The sequence below is a fragment of the Ursus americanus genome, chromosome 5, assembly GCF_024610735.1.
Source record: "Ursus americanus isolate L20-20 chromosome 5, mUrsAme1.1.p, whole genome shotgun sequence".
NCBI lineage: Eukaryota > Metazoa > Chordata > Mammalia > Carnivora > Ursidae > Ursus > Ursus americanus.
Genome location: NC_142131.1, coordinates 63707510 through 63725467, shown reverse-complemented (window position 1 = coordinate 63725467; position 17958 = coordinate 63707510). Strand labels below are relative to the sequence as shown.

The following is a 17958-nucleotide window of genomic DNA, read 5'->3' as shown; positions in this document are numbered from 1 at the left end:
CTCAACACTGAGATTGGTGTTCATTAATTTAAAATAAAAGCAGTCAATCTAATTTTGTTATTTTTTTGTAATAGCATTCCATGAAATGATGCAGAAGGCTAATAATTTTCATGACCACTGAGAGCTACCTAGAAAGTCATTGTATTTTTATAGAGGTGAAATTCATATAGCATACAATTAACCATTTTGAAGGATGCAATTCAGGGGCATTGAATGGATCGACAATGTTGTGCAACTACCACCTCTCTCAAGTTCAACACTTTTTTGGGCACCTGTGTGGCTCAGTTAACCAACATCTGTCTTTGGCTTAGGTTTGGGATCAAGTCCCACAATGAGTCCCATATTGGGCTCCCTGCTCAGCAGGGAGTCTCCTTCTTCCTACCTGTCCCCCCACCCTGGCTTATGATCTCTCTCACACTCTCTCTCTCTCAAATAAATAAATAAATAAATAAATAAATAAATAAATAAATAAAATCTTAAAAAAAAAAAAAAAGTTCGACACTTTTTCCTCACCAAGGAACACTTCACACCTACTAAGTAATTGCTCCCCACAACCTCCTCATCCTATCCCCTGACAACCACAAATGTGCTTTCTGTCTCCATGGGTTTACCTATTCTAGATATTTTGTATGAAAAGAATCATACAATATAGGACCTTTTGTGTCTGGCTTCTTTCACTTAGCCTGATGTTTTTGCAGTTCATCCAAGTTATAGCACGTATCAGTACTTCATTCCTTTTATGGCCGAATAATATTCATCAGATGTATACAACACAATTCCTTTATTCATTCATCTGTTGAGGGACATTTGGTTTCCATCTTTAAGCTATTATGAATAATGTTGCTGTAAGCCTTTATATACAAGTTTCTGGGTAGATATAGGCTTTCATTTCTCTTGGGTGCATACCGAGGAGTGGAATGATTAGGTCATATGGTAATTCTAACTTTTTGATGAACTACCAAACTGTTTCCCACAACAGCTGCACTATTTTTTGCTTCCCCAACAGCAATGTACCGGTTCCTATTTCTCTGCATCCTCACCAATACTTTTTATTTTTCATTTTTAAAATTACAGCCATCACGGTGGCTGTGAAGTGGAATCTCATTGTAGTTTTGACTTGCATTGAACAATGCAATGCTATTGAACATTTTTTCTTTTTTTTTTTTTGAATTAGGAAACATTTCCAATTTTATTCGTACACTTATTAACCAAAGTTACAAAAGTAGATTTATAAAGTCACATGTCAATAACAAAATAGGAAGGAAATCAAATGTATGACATCTTGAAAAGTTCCAAGGAAATACACCCTGGGCTAAAAATCTGCAGTTAAACTGTAGTTGCACAACAAGCTATATTCATGACTGCATTTTCTCAATAAGTTTTTCCTTATATTTGTTAGACCGATTCACTCTCTTGTACATCAATTGAGATTTCCTGCTTTTCCTTCACTCAGTTTCGCTAATTTGTGTATTTCTAAGAATGTTCCTATTTCATCTAGATAATCTAATTTGTTGGCATCCAACTGCTCATAGTATTCTCTCTTAGTCTTTTTAATTTCTAGAAGGTTGATAAAAATGTCCCTACTTTTACTTCTCTCTTCCGTTATTTTTGTCTTTTCTCTCTTTTTCAAAAAGTCATTATAGTGCCTGGGTGGCTCAGTTGGTTAAGCATCTGCCTTTGGCTCAGGTCATGATCCCAGCGTCCTGGGATCGAGTCCCACAATGGGCTCCCTGGTCAGCGGGGAGCCTGCTTCTCCCTCTCCTTCTGCCTGTTGCTCCCCTTGCTTGTGCTCTTTGTCAAATAAATAAGCAAAATAAATTTAAAAATCTTAAAGAAAGAGTCAATATAGCTAAAGATTTGTCAACTTTAGGATGATTTCCAAGAACCAACTTTTGGTTTCAATTCTATTGTTTTTCAATTCTCTATTTTGTTTATCTCCGCCTAGTCTTTATCATTTGATCCCTCTACTGGCTTTGGGTTTAGTCTGTTCTTTTTCTTCAAGGTGTGGAGTTAAGTTGTTGGTTTGACATTTCTTCTAAATGTAGGTATTTTCAGCTATAAATTTTCTTCTGGTACTGCCTTTGCTGCATCCCTTAAATTTTGACATATTGTGTTTTTCTTTTCATTTGTGTCTAAGTGCTTTGTAATTTCCCTTGTGATTTCTTCTTTGACTCACTTATTCTTTGGGTATTTACCCCAAAGATAGAAATGTAGTGATCCAAAGGGGCACCTGCACCCCAATGTTTATAGCAGCAATGTCCACAATAGCCAAACTGTGGAAAGAGCCCAGATGTCCATTGACAGATGAATGGATAAAGAAGATGTGGTATATATATACAATGGAATATTACACAGCTATCAAAAAAATTAAATCTTGCCATTTGCAATGACTTGGATCAAACTAGAGGGTATTATGCTAAGCGAAATAAGTCAATCAGAGAAAGACAATCATCACATGATCTCACTGATATATGGAATTTAAGAAACAAGGCAGAGGATCATAGGGGAAGAGAAGAAAAATGAAATAAGAGGAAACCAGAGAAGAAGAGAAACCATAAGAGACAAACTTAATCTCAGGAAACAAACCGAGGGTTGCTGGAGGGGAGGGGGGTGGGGGGATGGGGAGGCTGGGTGATGGTCACTGGGGAGGGTATGCATTGTGGTGAGTGCTGTGTGTTGTGTAAGACTGATGAATCATAGATCTGTACCTCTGAAACAAATAATACATTATATGTTAATAATAATAATAAAAGAATGTGTTGTTTATTTCCATTCATTTTCAAAGTTTCCAGTTTTCCTCTTGTTATTGATTTCTAGCTTCAATCCATTCTGGTTGGAGAAAGTACTTTGTATCATTTCAATCCTTTTAACATTAGGTCTAACATATGGTCTATTCTGGAGAATATTCCAAGTGCACTTGGGAAGAATGTGTATTCTGCTGATTTTGGCTGATTTGTCCTATATATGTCTGTTAGGTCTAGTTAGCTTGAAGTGTTGTTCAAGTACATTTTCTTACTGATCTTTTGTCTAGATGTTCTATCCGTTATTAAGAGTGGGGTATTGAAATCCCTAACTATTCTATTACTTTAATTGCCACTATTTCTCCCTTAAATTTTGTCAATGGTTTTTTCATATATTGGAGGGGTCTATTGTTTGGTGTACATATGTTTATAATTTTGATGAATTGACACTTCTATCAGTATATAATTCCCTTCCTTGTAACTGGTACTAATTTTGACTTAGCATCTATTTTGTCTATCACCCCAGCTCTCTTCTGGCTATTTCCATGGAATATTTTTTTCATCTTTTCACTTTCCACCTATTTGGTTCTTCAAGTCTATTTTTCCAAGTTAGTCTCTTGTAAGCAGCATATAGTTGGATCATGTTTTTTATCCATCCCATGAGTCTCCATCTTTTAATTGGTGAATCTAAACCATTTACTTTTATTTATTTTTTTAAAGATGTTATTTATTTGAGAGAGAGAGAGCAGGGTGAAGAATAGAGGGAGAGGGACAAGCAGGCTCCATGGTGAGCATAGAGCCCAACTTGGGGATCATGACCTGAGCCAAAAGAAAGAGTAGGACACTCAACCAACTGAGACACCCAGGTGCCCCTAAACCATTTACTTTTAAAGTACTACTGATAATGAAGTACGTACTCCTGCCACTTTGCTATTTGTTTTCTATAAATCTTACATCTTTTTGTTCCTAAATTCCTCCAATGCTGCCTTCTTTTGTGATTAATTTTTCCTAATATACCATTTTGATTCAGTTTGGGTTTTTTGTATCTTTTTTAGTTATTTGCCCCTATAATGTGTATATCAGTATGACTTGTAGTGTCCCATAGGTCCTTTAGGTCCATTCGTTTCTCTTCATTTTTTTTTCTTTTTGCTCCTCAGACCAGGAAATTTCAGTTGCTCTACCTTCAAGTTTGCTGATTCTTTCATGTGCCTGCTTCTATCTCCTCTTAAACTGTTCTAGTGAATTTTTCATTTTAACTATTTTGCCTTTCAACTTCAGAATTTCTACTTGGTTTCTTTTTATAATTTCTATTTCTTTATTTCTATCTTCTATCTGCTCATAAGTCATTCTTCTGATTTCCTTTACTTCCCCCCTCCATGGTTTCTTTCAGCTCTTTGAGCATATTTAACATAGTACATTTAAAGTATTTCTCCAGTAAGTCCAAAAGTCCAATGTCTGAGTTTCTTCAGCTGCAGTTTTAATCAAGGACTTTTTGTGTGTTCTGTGGGGTTTTTTGTTTTGTATTGTTTTTTGGTAAATGCACCATACTTTACTTTGTAAGCTTTGTAATTTTTAGTTGAGAACTAGACATTTTGAATACTGCAGTGTGGTACTTCTGGAAGTCAGATTCTCCCCTGACCTTTCCCCAAGAATTGCTGTTGTTGCTTGTTGAGGACTGCAGGTGTATTTTTGTTTAGTTACTTTCCAAATTAATATTTCAAAGATTGTATTTCTTCTCATGTGTGGTCATCAAAGTCTCCTGTTCCATTATCTCTGCAGTTAGCAAGGTGACCTGACAGAGATTTCCTTGAACCCAGCACTTTCCTGGATGTTGCAGGTGTTCTACTAGATTCCAGAGTTCTGAAATGGTTGGTCTGACAGGTCTTGCCAGCTTAATAGTTATTTAAGTGGAAGGACCTATTCCTGGAGCTTCCCGCTCTGCCATCTTCTGTGAAGCCCAAGTCGTTTTGTTTTAACCACTATCTTGAATACAGTCCTAAAATATATCAGTACTCTTTATTGACTCTGTCAATAAATTGTACAACGGATAAAATTTACCTTTCTTTCACTTTTAACTGTATTATAATACTTTTATAATGCTCTTTTATGGAACATTGGGATAAATATTAGAAGTTGATTTTTTTTAGTGGATTTACATAGCCTCAAAGGTATAATATAGAATTTGCCTCTTTGTTTTACATAATTCTTAAGACAAATATTATTCATACTTTTTAAGTTATCTCTTCCCTCCAAACTTGTTAAAACCACAGGCAGAAGGGAAAGGTATATGTCAAAAAGAGTCGGAAGTAGAACATTAGCATTCCAATACCATGTGAACCTGTTTCAGCAAAAGTGGCTAATTACTCATTTAAAGAAGGATACATGAAAATTGGTCATTTAAAGAAGAGGTGTATTTCTATTCTCTTTATGTAAGCAGATACTGACAGTAATTGGACTAAACTTGTCTCTATGCTCCCCAAATCAATTATTCTGTAAAACCAAGTGGTTCTTATGAAAAAAGAAAAGAAAGCAACAAAAAAGAAGCAATACCCAAGGTCCCCAGAGTTTCAAAATTCAATTATGATATCTTGCAGGGCTACCTTGGATTTCCTCTTACTTACTTTGATGACTTTTTTTCTATGTCATAATTTGAATTTGAATTTAGGCAGCATTCCTATAGCCTTCCTGAATTGAAAATTAGACTTTAAAAAGTCCTAAAACCTCCATCAAAACAATGGAGTGAATTCAAAATGGCAACTAACATCTTGTGATTCAGCAATAGAACACAATCTTTCAGGCAGTGCTTAAATTTTAAAAAAAGAACTCTATTTCATTTTCCTCCCATCTCTTTTCTATCTTTTTGGAGTATCAGTCTTATTTGATGGGCTATTTTCAAAGACAACGCAGAGAAAATTATCTTATGCCGATAAACAGTTTCATCATTATAAAATGGAATGCAATAAGAAATTATTAGTTCTTGCCCTCAGTGTATCCATATGTAGAAGAAAAAATAAGATCCCTTTATCCTGCTGTTGTGAGGTGATGATACATACATATGAAAATTAAGTTTAAAAAGTTAGTAAATGGAATGGTCTTAGCAAAGATTGTTCCTGGCCAATTTGACTGTGTCTTATAAGTTTTGACAGAATTCTCCATTCATCCTTCTGGGGAATTACAATCTAGTTTGAACACATATGACTGGAGAAATACCCTATAAAAATAGTGCAAAGTAGATGTAAAATCCTATTATGGGTACCAAGGTCCCAGTGTCAGTGAATTGTAGGGTTGAGACTAAAACATAGATCTCTTAACTCCAAGTCAAGGTTTCTTAAAGTAAAGATAAGCCTGTAGTAAATATATCTGAGTCAAAGGCATATTCAGACAGAGGCCCTTTAGAAAAGGAAAGGAAAAAAAGATGGTGTTGATGTCTATAAAAAGACAAGCAAGATGTTAGGACAGAGTTCTCAGGTCTTAAAATAAAAGAAAATAAATCTCTTTCAGGTAAATAGGTAAACATGCTGAAGAAGAATGCTGAGGGTCACGTGGTTAGTGGGGGCGATCATAGGCTTCATCTGTGCAAGCAGCCTTAGAGTTGGGGTTTGGATATAATACAGAACCCAGAGTTGGAGGCAGACCAATATAGATCCAAATACAACCTCTTCTTATTAGCTGTGGGCAAGCTAATTCACTCCTAAAAGCATCTAGTTTCTCATTCTTTAAAATGGTGATAATTCACAAAGAAATAAAAATGAAACTCCTTATAGAGTTTTGAGCAATGGACTAAGGTAACTTATGTCAAGATAGCAGAAAATTCAATTTCTAAACAATAAGGAAACTTATTAGCTCACTCTGTGTGAGTCCAAGGTAGGACATGCTTCAAGATTATTTGATAAAACATTTCAATATTGTCGTCTACTCTTCCATTCAAAGTGTTGCTTCATCATATACTGGTTTCCTGGATGTTTATAGGATGACTATAGTAGCATTCAAATCTGGTAGGTGAGAGAGATTGCGTCTCCAAATCATCAAAATTCCTCCTGTGCAGTGTGATGAGTCCAAATTAGATCACTTCTCCTCATACAATAACTGTGACCAAAGAAAAGTCAGACTCTAATTGGTTTAGGCCTTGATTCCTAAATCAATCAGCAGCAAGGAGGATAGGATTTTCATGATTCTCAGGCCCCACTTTAGGAGCTGGGGACAAACCTGGGTTTAGGGAATCCGACCCAATGTCCACTGCTGAAACCTTGGGTTCCAACACTTACTTGCTATGTCCTTGGGCAAGTTATGCAACTTTACTGAACTTACTGAATTCCCTTATCTGCAAAATGGGTATTAAGTGAAATTGAGATAAATAAAAGTGAAAACAAAAGGTTCTGCAGAGCCCTTGATATATAGTTAGTACCCAGTAAATTACGAATGTCATTATTACTATTCACCTATATACTTTTATATTATGCAATAGTTCTACAGTTGTCTGCCTTTTAGGGTAAAGTGTGAATTTTTTGAGCGTGTAAGCAATATCACTCATGTTTTACCTATAAAGTTTTACATATAATAAGTGCTCAACATGTTTAACAAATGAGTGAATAAATGAATATCTGTTGAATGAATGAATAAAAGCCTGAAAACAATAGAAGGTAGATTTAAAAGAAAGACAATCAAATGGTGACTGGATCAATGACAGGTCAGATATGGGATATGGGAACAAAATAGGCCAGCCTGAGAAAAACTTTGAGAGAAAATATTGCCAAATCTAGAGAGGCCTTTTCCCCCAAAACTAGAGTGTTTGTAGGAAGTAAGTGAACTGAATACAATACGAGTTTAGGGTAACCAGCTCAAAAATGCTGTGATGTCTTCTGATACTTTGTTTTATAACTTGATAAATAACAAATGTTTGAATAAAATCCTGATCAATACTTATCGTAATCTAGAGGAGGTAGAAGAAAGTATAACATTAATAGGTACTAAGTACAGGACATGCTTCAAGCATTATTCTAAGTATCTCTCTTGCATAAACTCATATAATCGTCAAAACAAACCTGTGAGGTAAGTACTATTCTTTTCATCCCCATTCCCATTTACAGATTGGAAAATCAAGCCCAGAGAGACTGAGAAACTTGCCTAAATCCCACAGATAGTGAGATGTTTACCCCAAGGGTGTGACTCAAGAGTCTATGTTTAGCAGTTAGACTATACCGTGGGTATAGTCTACAGAAGTCTAATAAAGGGGTGCCTAGAAAAACCAGGCTACACCTCCAAACCATCATGTACTGAAGAGTTAAATGTGTCACTGTCCATGAGGAATGCCACAGGTCTCCCATGTCACTGAGAGCCGAAAGGCGTAGCCAACAGCTCATGACCTATGTGTCTCCTCTGGCCCTCCACATTGCACTTTTGGAATGTCCAGTGCATAACGCAATGGCTGTGGAGAGTGCGAACCAAACAAATAATTGTTAAGTGAATGATTGTGAGGATGAGTGGATTTGGATCGATGCCAGCATATATATATATGATGTGCCCACCTTGTTTCCGTGGAGACCAATCTCTTCATGCTTCTGCTTCCCCATTTGGTAAATTGTCTTTAAAAACTTGCTGTACTTTTCACGGTGAGACAGTATGCTTCACAATAACACTTGGAATAATATGAAAGAGATACTTAAAGATAATGCATGCCTCCAAGGACACACTGGGAACTGGAATGAATACAAGGTGTGTGTCCGTTTCCAGAGACTCTTTCAGAATTGTTGCTGAGCTATAGAGAAAATGCACAATAAGCTGTCTGAATGAAAGGAAATGCTAGTCCAGGGGCTCTCCAAGGGAATGAAGGAATGAGGCACCATCAAACTACCCTTTTCTCAAGAGGAATCTACAAACAGTAAAACAAAGACTGTCATCTGTAGACATTTTCTGGTTATGGTTTAGCATAGCTCTGCCTTCGATCAGACTTTAACTTAAAATTCCTGCATTTTCCTTCAGCTGCTTATATGGTAAACATACAAAGGAGTCAGAATTCCTACACTTTCTAAAGAACTGTAGTCCCCCAACAGTTAAGTTCCAAGAACAATATATAAACCACAATTCAGATTTCAGCTGTACAAATAAAGTACAGTCTTAAAACATAAGAAAGATGAGTGTTGAGCTTGTTGTACTAGACACCGCTCTGGCTGCTCTTAACTATGTAAGTCACATTTCTTGTCCAGAAAGATCTTTATAAATAAAAATAAAGTCAACATTATTTCCTTATCTCTCTATACTAATCTTTGTCAGCTATGAGGAATATTCCAGAAGGCATTTTCATGTTCAATAGATATCGGTGGTAGGCAAAATATTTATAAATTAGACTTTTAAAAGAAGCTCTAAAAAAAAAATCACTGTGCTTGCATGCCCTTATAAGAAATGTCTTTAGCTTGCAGTCTCTGAAGGAACAAAATCAAAACTGCTTGAGCAAGTTTCCTGGCTGGAGGAAAAACTAGAGACTCTGGACTATAAGGAAGACAGTGGGGAACCATACAAAAAGATGATTCTTGCAAAAGACCAGGTATGTTGTAGAAGAAAAAATAATCTTTCTCTTAAAAAGCTACCTAAACTTACATGAACTGACAATTCTGCAGTCCTTTCTGGCTGGGTTGGAAGTTCATATTTAAGTTCAAGATGGCAAATAATATTTGTATTTGCTAAATATAATTGTATTCCCTGATAAATATTCACATACAAAAATTAATTTTGTTAGTGATATTTGAAAAGTTTGTTTGATATGGATCCTTTTGAACCATATTAGCTGAATATTCTACTTGTTTTGTAAGTGGTGTTAACTACACAAATGTTTCCTTGCTTTTAAGGTTGAATTTAATCAAGGAATAGTTTCTATGTAGTAAGATAAGGGGATCGGAAAATTTGTCATGTGCTTTAATCAATTATAAGAATTTAATAATCTCGGAATCTCTGGGCATTTATATAAATTTTTTTCTTGTTCAACTCAAATGGGTTTGTATCTGCCTTTGGTGTGTGTGTGTGTGTGTGTGTGTGTGTGTGTGTGTAATGTGTATTTTTTTTCATTCACACAAAAACATATCCATGTGTTCCAAAGGCAGGTACAAACCCATTTGATCCTATATATAGGTATATATATATAATACAAAGTAGGTCAGCATTACCTTCAGTACATCAAGCAAACATTATTTTCCCACTCATTTCCTAAAATCTTAACATATTTGTGTTCTTTGTTGTTGGGCTCTTCAATAGATTGGATGAAAGGTAGGGATAGGAGCAAGAATTTCTCAATGACAATTTCCAAAGCATCTAGCTGAGACAGTGCTGCGATTCACAGGATTTGAGAACTAGTATCTATTTATATCTGGAATCCTTTGAATATGTAAAAGGAAGAGTTATACTCTTTGTTTCTAAACTTTTCTCCTTTTCAGTGCATTGAGAAATTACAAGCTGAAGTGAAATCTTCCCAAGAGCAACTTACAGCCCATGTAAGTGTTTCTCTCCTTTTTTTAATACCTGAATTTATATCATGGTTATCCTGGGAATGAACAGTCATTTTTCAGAAGTTGTAACTATTGTCTCTCTGCTGCACACCAAATCACAAGGCTAAGAATCAGTATTTTTACTGCCTCTACAAAGTTGCTTTCCCTAAGTAGAATTCTGATTTATGCTGATGGTAAAAATTATAAAACTGATGTGTTATCTATAACCACATGGTCTAATCAGGGACCATCAGGATAAGAGAACAAGAAACTAAGGGTAGAAAGACAAGGAAACCAGGCTAGTGTAATGAGTGAATGGAAGTGCAAATGACTGGCACAGCAAATATAGGCCTGGAACAGTGCTGCTTAAACTTCAGTGTTTCAAGAATTACTCGGAAAACTTTAAAAAACAAATTGCCTGGAGATTCTGAGTTCTGCATGCCCAGGGTATGACCTGAGAATTTTACTTCTAGATGATGCTAGAGTCAGGTGATGCTGATGCTGCCAATTTTGGACCACATTTCAAGTAGCACTGTATTATGTATATTCATTCTGCCCTAGTCTTGTGATTCTTAGGCAAGTGACCATGAAAGATACAGAACTGTTCATTTTCCCTGCAAGTACTCCCCTGAGAGAGACCCTATGAAATTCTAGGGCATATTTCATTGGCATTTTAGCCTCTCTTCACTCAGAGAACAACTAATGAGCATCTCCTGCCACAAGATCCTTGTGTGTTCACACACATGAACCAGTTGTCACCCTGCCTCTGTCCCTTCCCAAGGATCTGAACAACCCTGATACCTTACAAGTTTCCTCGAAGACTTGCTCACCTTCCTTTCAATGATTTCCTCTATCCATACATTGGGTGTTGGGGGATGACTTCTTGATTAAGAACCTTAGCCAGTCATGTTAAATGGCCAATGTAGATAACAACAAAGATCATCTGAGACCTGAGGGGTCTGCAGTCCAGAAGTCCCACAGAAATCACTGCAAAAATAACAAATTCGGTCACCATCCCTTTGATATTTGAAATAAGCTAATCTGGATAAATCATGGTAATTGACTTTTGTGGGGGTGAGGGGAAGATAGAGAAAAGCTAATCTGTTGTGGCAGTTAGCAGAGCTTCTAGCTCTGACTTCAGAATTTCTTTTGGCCTTGTATGCCCAATTGACCAAGAGCAAAAATGATTAAGGCCTGCATCTGCGACATGGTGACATATTCAGACAGCAGTATATCTCATTAGCTCAGTTTTCTGTTGCAGATGCCTCCCTCCAGTCCCACCCCAGTATGCCCCTGAGGGTACCTAATAATAACTATTGTCAGAGGATGTCTCCTCATGCCAGATTGATACCTACAGCCATTTGCCCAGGGTGCGTTTGGCTCAGAATTTTTTAAGGAGAGAAGATTGTTCACTAAGGTTCTGATATTAGCTTCCAGCATCTCTTCATGCAAAGCAGATAGAACAAACAAACAAAAACATAGTCACAGATGTCTTCAGGAAATTCTGGTGGTGTCTTCTTCCATTGCCTAGCTGCTGTGGATTCTATTCCTGCACCATGCTGTTCCTGGCCCAGGCTGAACTGGGACTGCTTTCTTGTATTAGGGTACTGATATCCACAACAGAGATTTCTACTATGTAACTGCTCAAAGCTCAGGTTTTAATATAGCAGTGTGATCATGAAAGCTTTGCTTCAACTCATCAAGAAGATTTAAATGAAAATATTAATAATAGTGTTTATTGAGAGTAAATTCTGTGTCTACTATGTGGTAGGAGCTTCTTATATTTTCTATTTTAAATCTCAATACAACCCAACAAGGTGGGCATTATTTTTAGGTAGGAAAACAATTTCAGAAATTAGTTCACTTGTCACACATGTCAATTCTACCCATACTTTTGCTACTGCAATTTGCTGCTTCTCCAAATTGTATTCTCTACATGCCATTTCAGGTATCAAACGGCGTTTACAGAGGTTCTTTCTGCAAACTTCCTTCGCTCTCTATCACTCTGAGTGATTCATCAGTACATGATGCTGCAACTCTCACTTCCATGCAAATAAACAACCCCTTCCGCCCCCATCAAATTCTTTCGATCTTCATCATCCCCTAATTACAGTTCCTTAGGGCTGTAATGATAATTTCTTAAAACATGGTTCCTTGAAAATAACCTTCCAAATGATGTTAGTAGGTATTCTGGGAAAAAAAATGGGAGGGGCATTGGAAATGAAGTTAAGTTAGATGTGTTTAGTTACAGCAGGATTTATCAGTGTATAATCAATCTCCAGGAAAGGATCATAGTATGTTGTTTTCCAAGGGTGTTTGACCATGAGTGCACAAATGTTTGGAAGCTGCTAGCATATTGCATCAAATTAAAGCATTATGCTTGCTAAATATGACTTGAATATCTTGCTGACACCCTAGCCTCAGCATTCACAAGGTCAAATTTATCATCTTCTAATCCTGTCTTTTAAATACGTCCCTCTTTTGGGATCCCCAACATAGTGAATAATATCACACTGCTGTTATTTATTCTACAACCAAACTACCAAGCAGTATTAAAATCCTACCTCTCTCTGCCTCTATCCCATATTCAGTTAGTTGTCAGCCTGTGAGTATGTTTCTAAAAGTTATCTCACTTTGTTGTCTTCTATCCCACCATACTGCCATATTCCTAACTCCTTGCCATATCCCTAACTCTTATTGTTACTAGCCCCAAAATATTAATATTCAAGTTCAGAAGCTCCCGCTGTCCCCCACAACCCAAATCACAATGTAGTCCTGGTGCTCTCACACCATCAAGTTCTGTTTGCAGAGGAGAGAAAGAGTAAAACTCATGTGTGAAGATGCGAGGTGGGGGCAGAAAACCAAACAGAGTCAAACACTCAAAGGGAGGATAAAACCTACTGCAATGGGACCCTCACTGGAAGGCTCCTGGGAGTTCTGGGGATGCTTAATATTAAGAAGTAACAGAGTATTAATAGGACTTGTTGGGCAGTATATACTTGAATCCCCCTAAATGTTTGGGTGTCATGTGTAAAGTTTGGAATTCCTGTTTGGGCCATGCCTCCTAAATGTCACACTACTGTAGGATGTGACCGTGTAGTAGTCTTCTGGCTTCCCTGCCCCTGCCCTGAAAGAGGTTTCCAAAGGACCATTCCTAACCCCTTAGCTCTCTCTTCTTTCCCTATCCCGTCCCTGCCTCCCACTGAATAAGCTAATAAAATGGCACTCCTGTCTTTCTTCATACATTCCATGCCAGTTGATGCCCTGTGAGTTTGTCTCTGTGTTCTCTTGATCTGGACTATCCTTCCCTCTGCTCTTTATCCAAGTAATTCTTACTCTTCTTGCAAGACTTATATCAGGGACCAACCTCTTCCTTAGCCCCCAGATTACTTTCTATGGACTCCCATAACCTCCTGTACGTACATCTATTTTAGCTCAAAATACTACTTTTTATTGACACTATCTGTTCATATATCTGTCCCTTACTAGACTCAAAGGTCATTGAGGGCAACATCAAGAACGTGTTTCTTTATCTATTACTCCAAGTACAGGGCTAGGCACATTACAGTCACTCAATATATTTGCTAAACTGAAATGAATTTTACTCCGATCATGTCATTTCCTCTGTTCCAATGCCTAGAGTAAGACAGTGGTTGCCCACTTCTCCAGAATAAAGTCCAACCTCCTGACCATGGCATTCATCACACTGAAAATGAGGCTCTGACCCCTTTTCCTGACTCCTCTGTATCATACATCTGTGACTCCTAAGAATACCATGCATTCCTGCCCTAGAGATTATGCTTATGGTTTCTTTCAACCTGGAATAGCAGTCCCCACCAACAATTCTGATGAAGAATGCCAGATTTTTCCCATTCTTCATCAAAATTGTTCCTTCCAGGAAGTTTCTCCTGACCATCCAACCAGAAGTAATCTCTTTCTTCGGTACTTTCATAGCACATCTCTACACCTGTCTTTTGTCACTTGTCATGGTATGACCCACAAAAGAGTTATGTGATGTGAACTAGCTCTTCCCCAAGACTGTGAGCTCATGGCGAACAGGGAGCAAGTCTGTTTATCTTTATGCCTCTCACAGGGTCTAGCTCAATACCTTGTTGAGATTTCATTGAAATGAATTATTAAAATAGCTAAATTAAAAATAAAGTTACTCTGGTATTTATAGGAGCCTACTTTAAATTTTATTTCTTAAAAATGACAGTTACATAAGGTGTTACCATAATCAGAATATAATACTTTCAAGGTGTAAGATGGAACGGACAAAAGGTAATGATGTCTTAGAACGGAAATAGAAGGAAAAAGTAGCAGCAAAAGAAAATACAGTTCTGGAAAACCCCTACTTCAAAAGAAGAAAGAAGAACATCCAAAGGAAATTATGATCTTAACGTGAAAATGAACAACCTTGTGGCTTCCTTTTATTCAGAGTTCACTTGTCTGAAACCCAATAGTTGAATTATATTTTTGTATAATTAAGTTGATAGCTATAAAATGGAGAGAAGACAGAAGCCTAAAAATTTCAGACTGAGTTGTCACTACTATTATTTGGAAGCTTAAAATCTCATCTCATTAACTTTATGTAGTCACAGCTTATACTTTTCAAAGATTACAAAGGGTCATAAGTGCACACATGGATACCCATTCGAGCCACCCACAGGGCTATCCTGCCCGAGGCGTTTTTATCAATCTTTCCCACATGATTACTTATCTACTTAGAGATCTACACAGGATTAAACAAATATTTGAAGCAAATGTTTATAATTGCTCGAAGGTAATTGTTCATGTCAGGGCAATTTGAGTCAGGACTAGGTACCTTAAAGAAAAATATCCTTTTAAAATTAATGCCTTCCAAAGTGTTGAATTCGTTGCTTCACTATTTTTAGAATTTGGGGGTATAGGTATTTAGTCCTGTCTATCCACTCTGTAGTTGATGAACTGATTACTTGCAGTAACCCAGAGATTTTCCTCCCTGCCTCACTTCCATCTCAAGGGCCAGCCCATCTCTTGATTTAGCTACCCCCGAGACCTCACCATGGCCAAAAATTCTGTAATATTTGATGAGATTATTTCATCAAATAATGGTTAAGTGGGAGGCAGATACTCAAGTACTATGTTAGCCTCTACACTGTCTTGTATGCTTGAAATATTTCTAATAAAGTAAAAAAGTTAAGAATATCTAGAAGAAGGAACAATTCCGATGAATTGTATAGCATGTTTCAAGCTGTAGGATAGATGAGTATTTCTTTCAAATTAGAAGTTTCTGACTTCGATAGAGTTTCTGAGGACATACTTAAACCTGGAAGCAATAGTCTTGAAGCTTGGAATCAGGAAAACAGGGCATGGGAAGGCCCACCTTGGGTACCCAAGACAGAATTTTCCCGGAAGAGTTGATTTCACTTCTTCCTTTCCTCTTCTAAAGAAGCTATCAGCTGCCTTCTAAGAATCTACAGGAACCCTCAGTTTAGATCAAGTGCAAACTCCTCTCCCCTAGAACTCCAGGCCCTCTGTTAATTGGTCTTTTCCTACTACGATAGAAGACATGGAGTGTTTTTGTTGTTATTGTTTTTTGCTATAAAAGCATCCATTAACATCTTTGGCAATAGTACCCGATGTCCTTTTCAGTTACGTCCCTTCCAGCATGCACAGTCTTGGAGGGTCTGTAACTCAAAGTACCCTATCACATAGTAGCTGAGGAGTGGGCACATCCTCTAAGCCAATTAGATTCTGAATATTAATTCAGGTGAAGCAAGAGAGGAAGAACACTTGGAAGTGATACCTCCTACCATTGAAGTCCAGGCAGCATGATGAAGGGGTTTGTGCTGCTGGGACCAGAACTGCTGTAGTTCCTGTCTGTTTCTGAATCCGCTTCCTGTGCATTTTAGCAACCATCGAACAATTCTCATTACCTTGAAGTAAATTCCCTTTTTCTTTAAACTAGTCAGAATCAGACTGGGTTTTTAGAGGTGAGGAGTTGCAATTCTTTCACTGTCCAAGTAGTTCTCGAAGAGTGGCTCCTGGACTAGAAGCATCAGAGTCATTGGGACTTGTTTGAAATGCAAATCTTGAGGCCTCATCTCATACCTCCCAAATCTAAAACACTGGGAGTGAAATCCAGCAATATGTGTTTTTAAAACCTTCCAGGTGATTTTGATGATGGCTAATGTCTGAGAAGTGCTGCAATGTCCAATAAAACCCCTACCACTTTCAGCCTGGACCCTCTGTTTTCACCAGAATCATAGCCCCTGACCAGCACCTTGCTGTTGGGGGCCAGCTTCTCTGTCCTTGTGCTCCTGCCTCTGGGAAACATATCCAGGCCTGATTCTTAGTACAGCAAGCTGGGATCATGGCACGCTGGAAAAGTTTGTTCAACTGATGAGCCAAACAGGAACAATCTCCGTACTCTTCCCATCCAAATCCCATACTTTTACATACTCAAAAAGTATCACTTCATTCCCGAAGCTTGTCATGACTAAATCTAAGATAAAGTGACAGTAATGAATAACACCTTAGAGTCATATAATGATTTATAGTTTCCTAAATGCTCCCACCCACATTATGTCATTTATTTTTCACAACGATCCTGTGAGGCAGGTATTACTACTCCTCTATCAGATGAAAAAAGTGAGAGTCTGAGACAGTAAGAAGCCTGCTCACAGCAAACAGTTAGTAGGTAGCAAAGCAAAGACTTGAATGTAGGTATATTTACTCCAGGATCCCTGTTGTATAAGTTTGATTTCACTTTTAAAATTTCATGTTTAATTCAGAATTTTTGCTGAATATATATGCCAACACACATAAACCAGTGTGTTAATAAATTCATTTTTATGATCTTTTAGCTGTATTGTATTGTACAGACCTCATGGTTGTTAATTACCCTGAAAGACTTTGGTGGTAGGATCTCATGGAGCCCTACCTGAACCCAACGAGGAATGGGGAAATTCTTGCCCTATGGGCCTTTCTTTCAGAGCCAGACATGTTAATCACAATGGAAAATTCCACAATGATTATTAATGAACACAACATAGTTGCATGTGGGATAAATCTCAGAAATATTTTTATCACATTAGTTGATTATATTACAGTCAACCCTCTCTGAATCCCACCCTCTTTGGTTAGTTTGTCTGGACTGGATGACTATGTGGTCCCTCATTTGAATCCTGTATGTGGTTATTCCATGGTTCATCCAAATGCTTGAGCTGGAGAGGTTAAAAATCAGAGAAGCATAACAGAGACTTTCAAATCCTATTGACAAGTGTTACTACCAAACTTCTCTGCGGGCTTGGAAGGGCAGAGGGTCTGAGTTCTCACTTCGCACCAGCAGGATGCTCATAACTTAGAATCAGTGCTCTCTGGACTGTGAGCCATCAAGCAGATGTGGCCCAGTAAGATGTGGCGAAATAGCTAATTTCTAGCATACTGATGAGGCGATATTCAAAATAAAACTTTGAAACTCCATCGGTATCTTATTAAACTTATCTTTTTTTTTTCTTTTGCCTAGAAATTCAAAGCACAATAAATTACTGTGGGAACCACTAATCTCAGGTGCTGGATCTCCTAGGGAGGGCAGATGGAGGTACAGAGACCTAAGGCATGAGTCTGGTCACATCTTGCAAGCCCAGACTCTGGCTGGCGTCCAGGAGGCTCGTTTTCCCCTCAATGAGATCTGAGTGCTATTTCTTCATGTTCTGTAGATGGTGACTAAATTTAAGCTGAATAAGCACCCAAAGACA

The 17958-nt window shown here is 37.6% G+C and overlaps 1 protein-coding gene across 1 annotated transcript in view; it reads left to right on the top strand.

Annotated features, from left to right (window-relative positions):
* CCDC192 (coiled-coil domain containing 192) overlaps positions 1 to 17958 on the top strand; it is a 193605-nt gene that overhangs the window by 48239 nt on the left and 127408 nt on the right. The window contains 2 exon segments of the mRNA XM_087862334.1: positions 9151 to 9282; positions 10166 to 10222. Coding sequence (XP_087718460.1) covers positions 9151 to 9282; positions 10166 to 10222 — 189 coding nt within the window.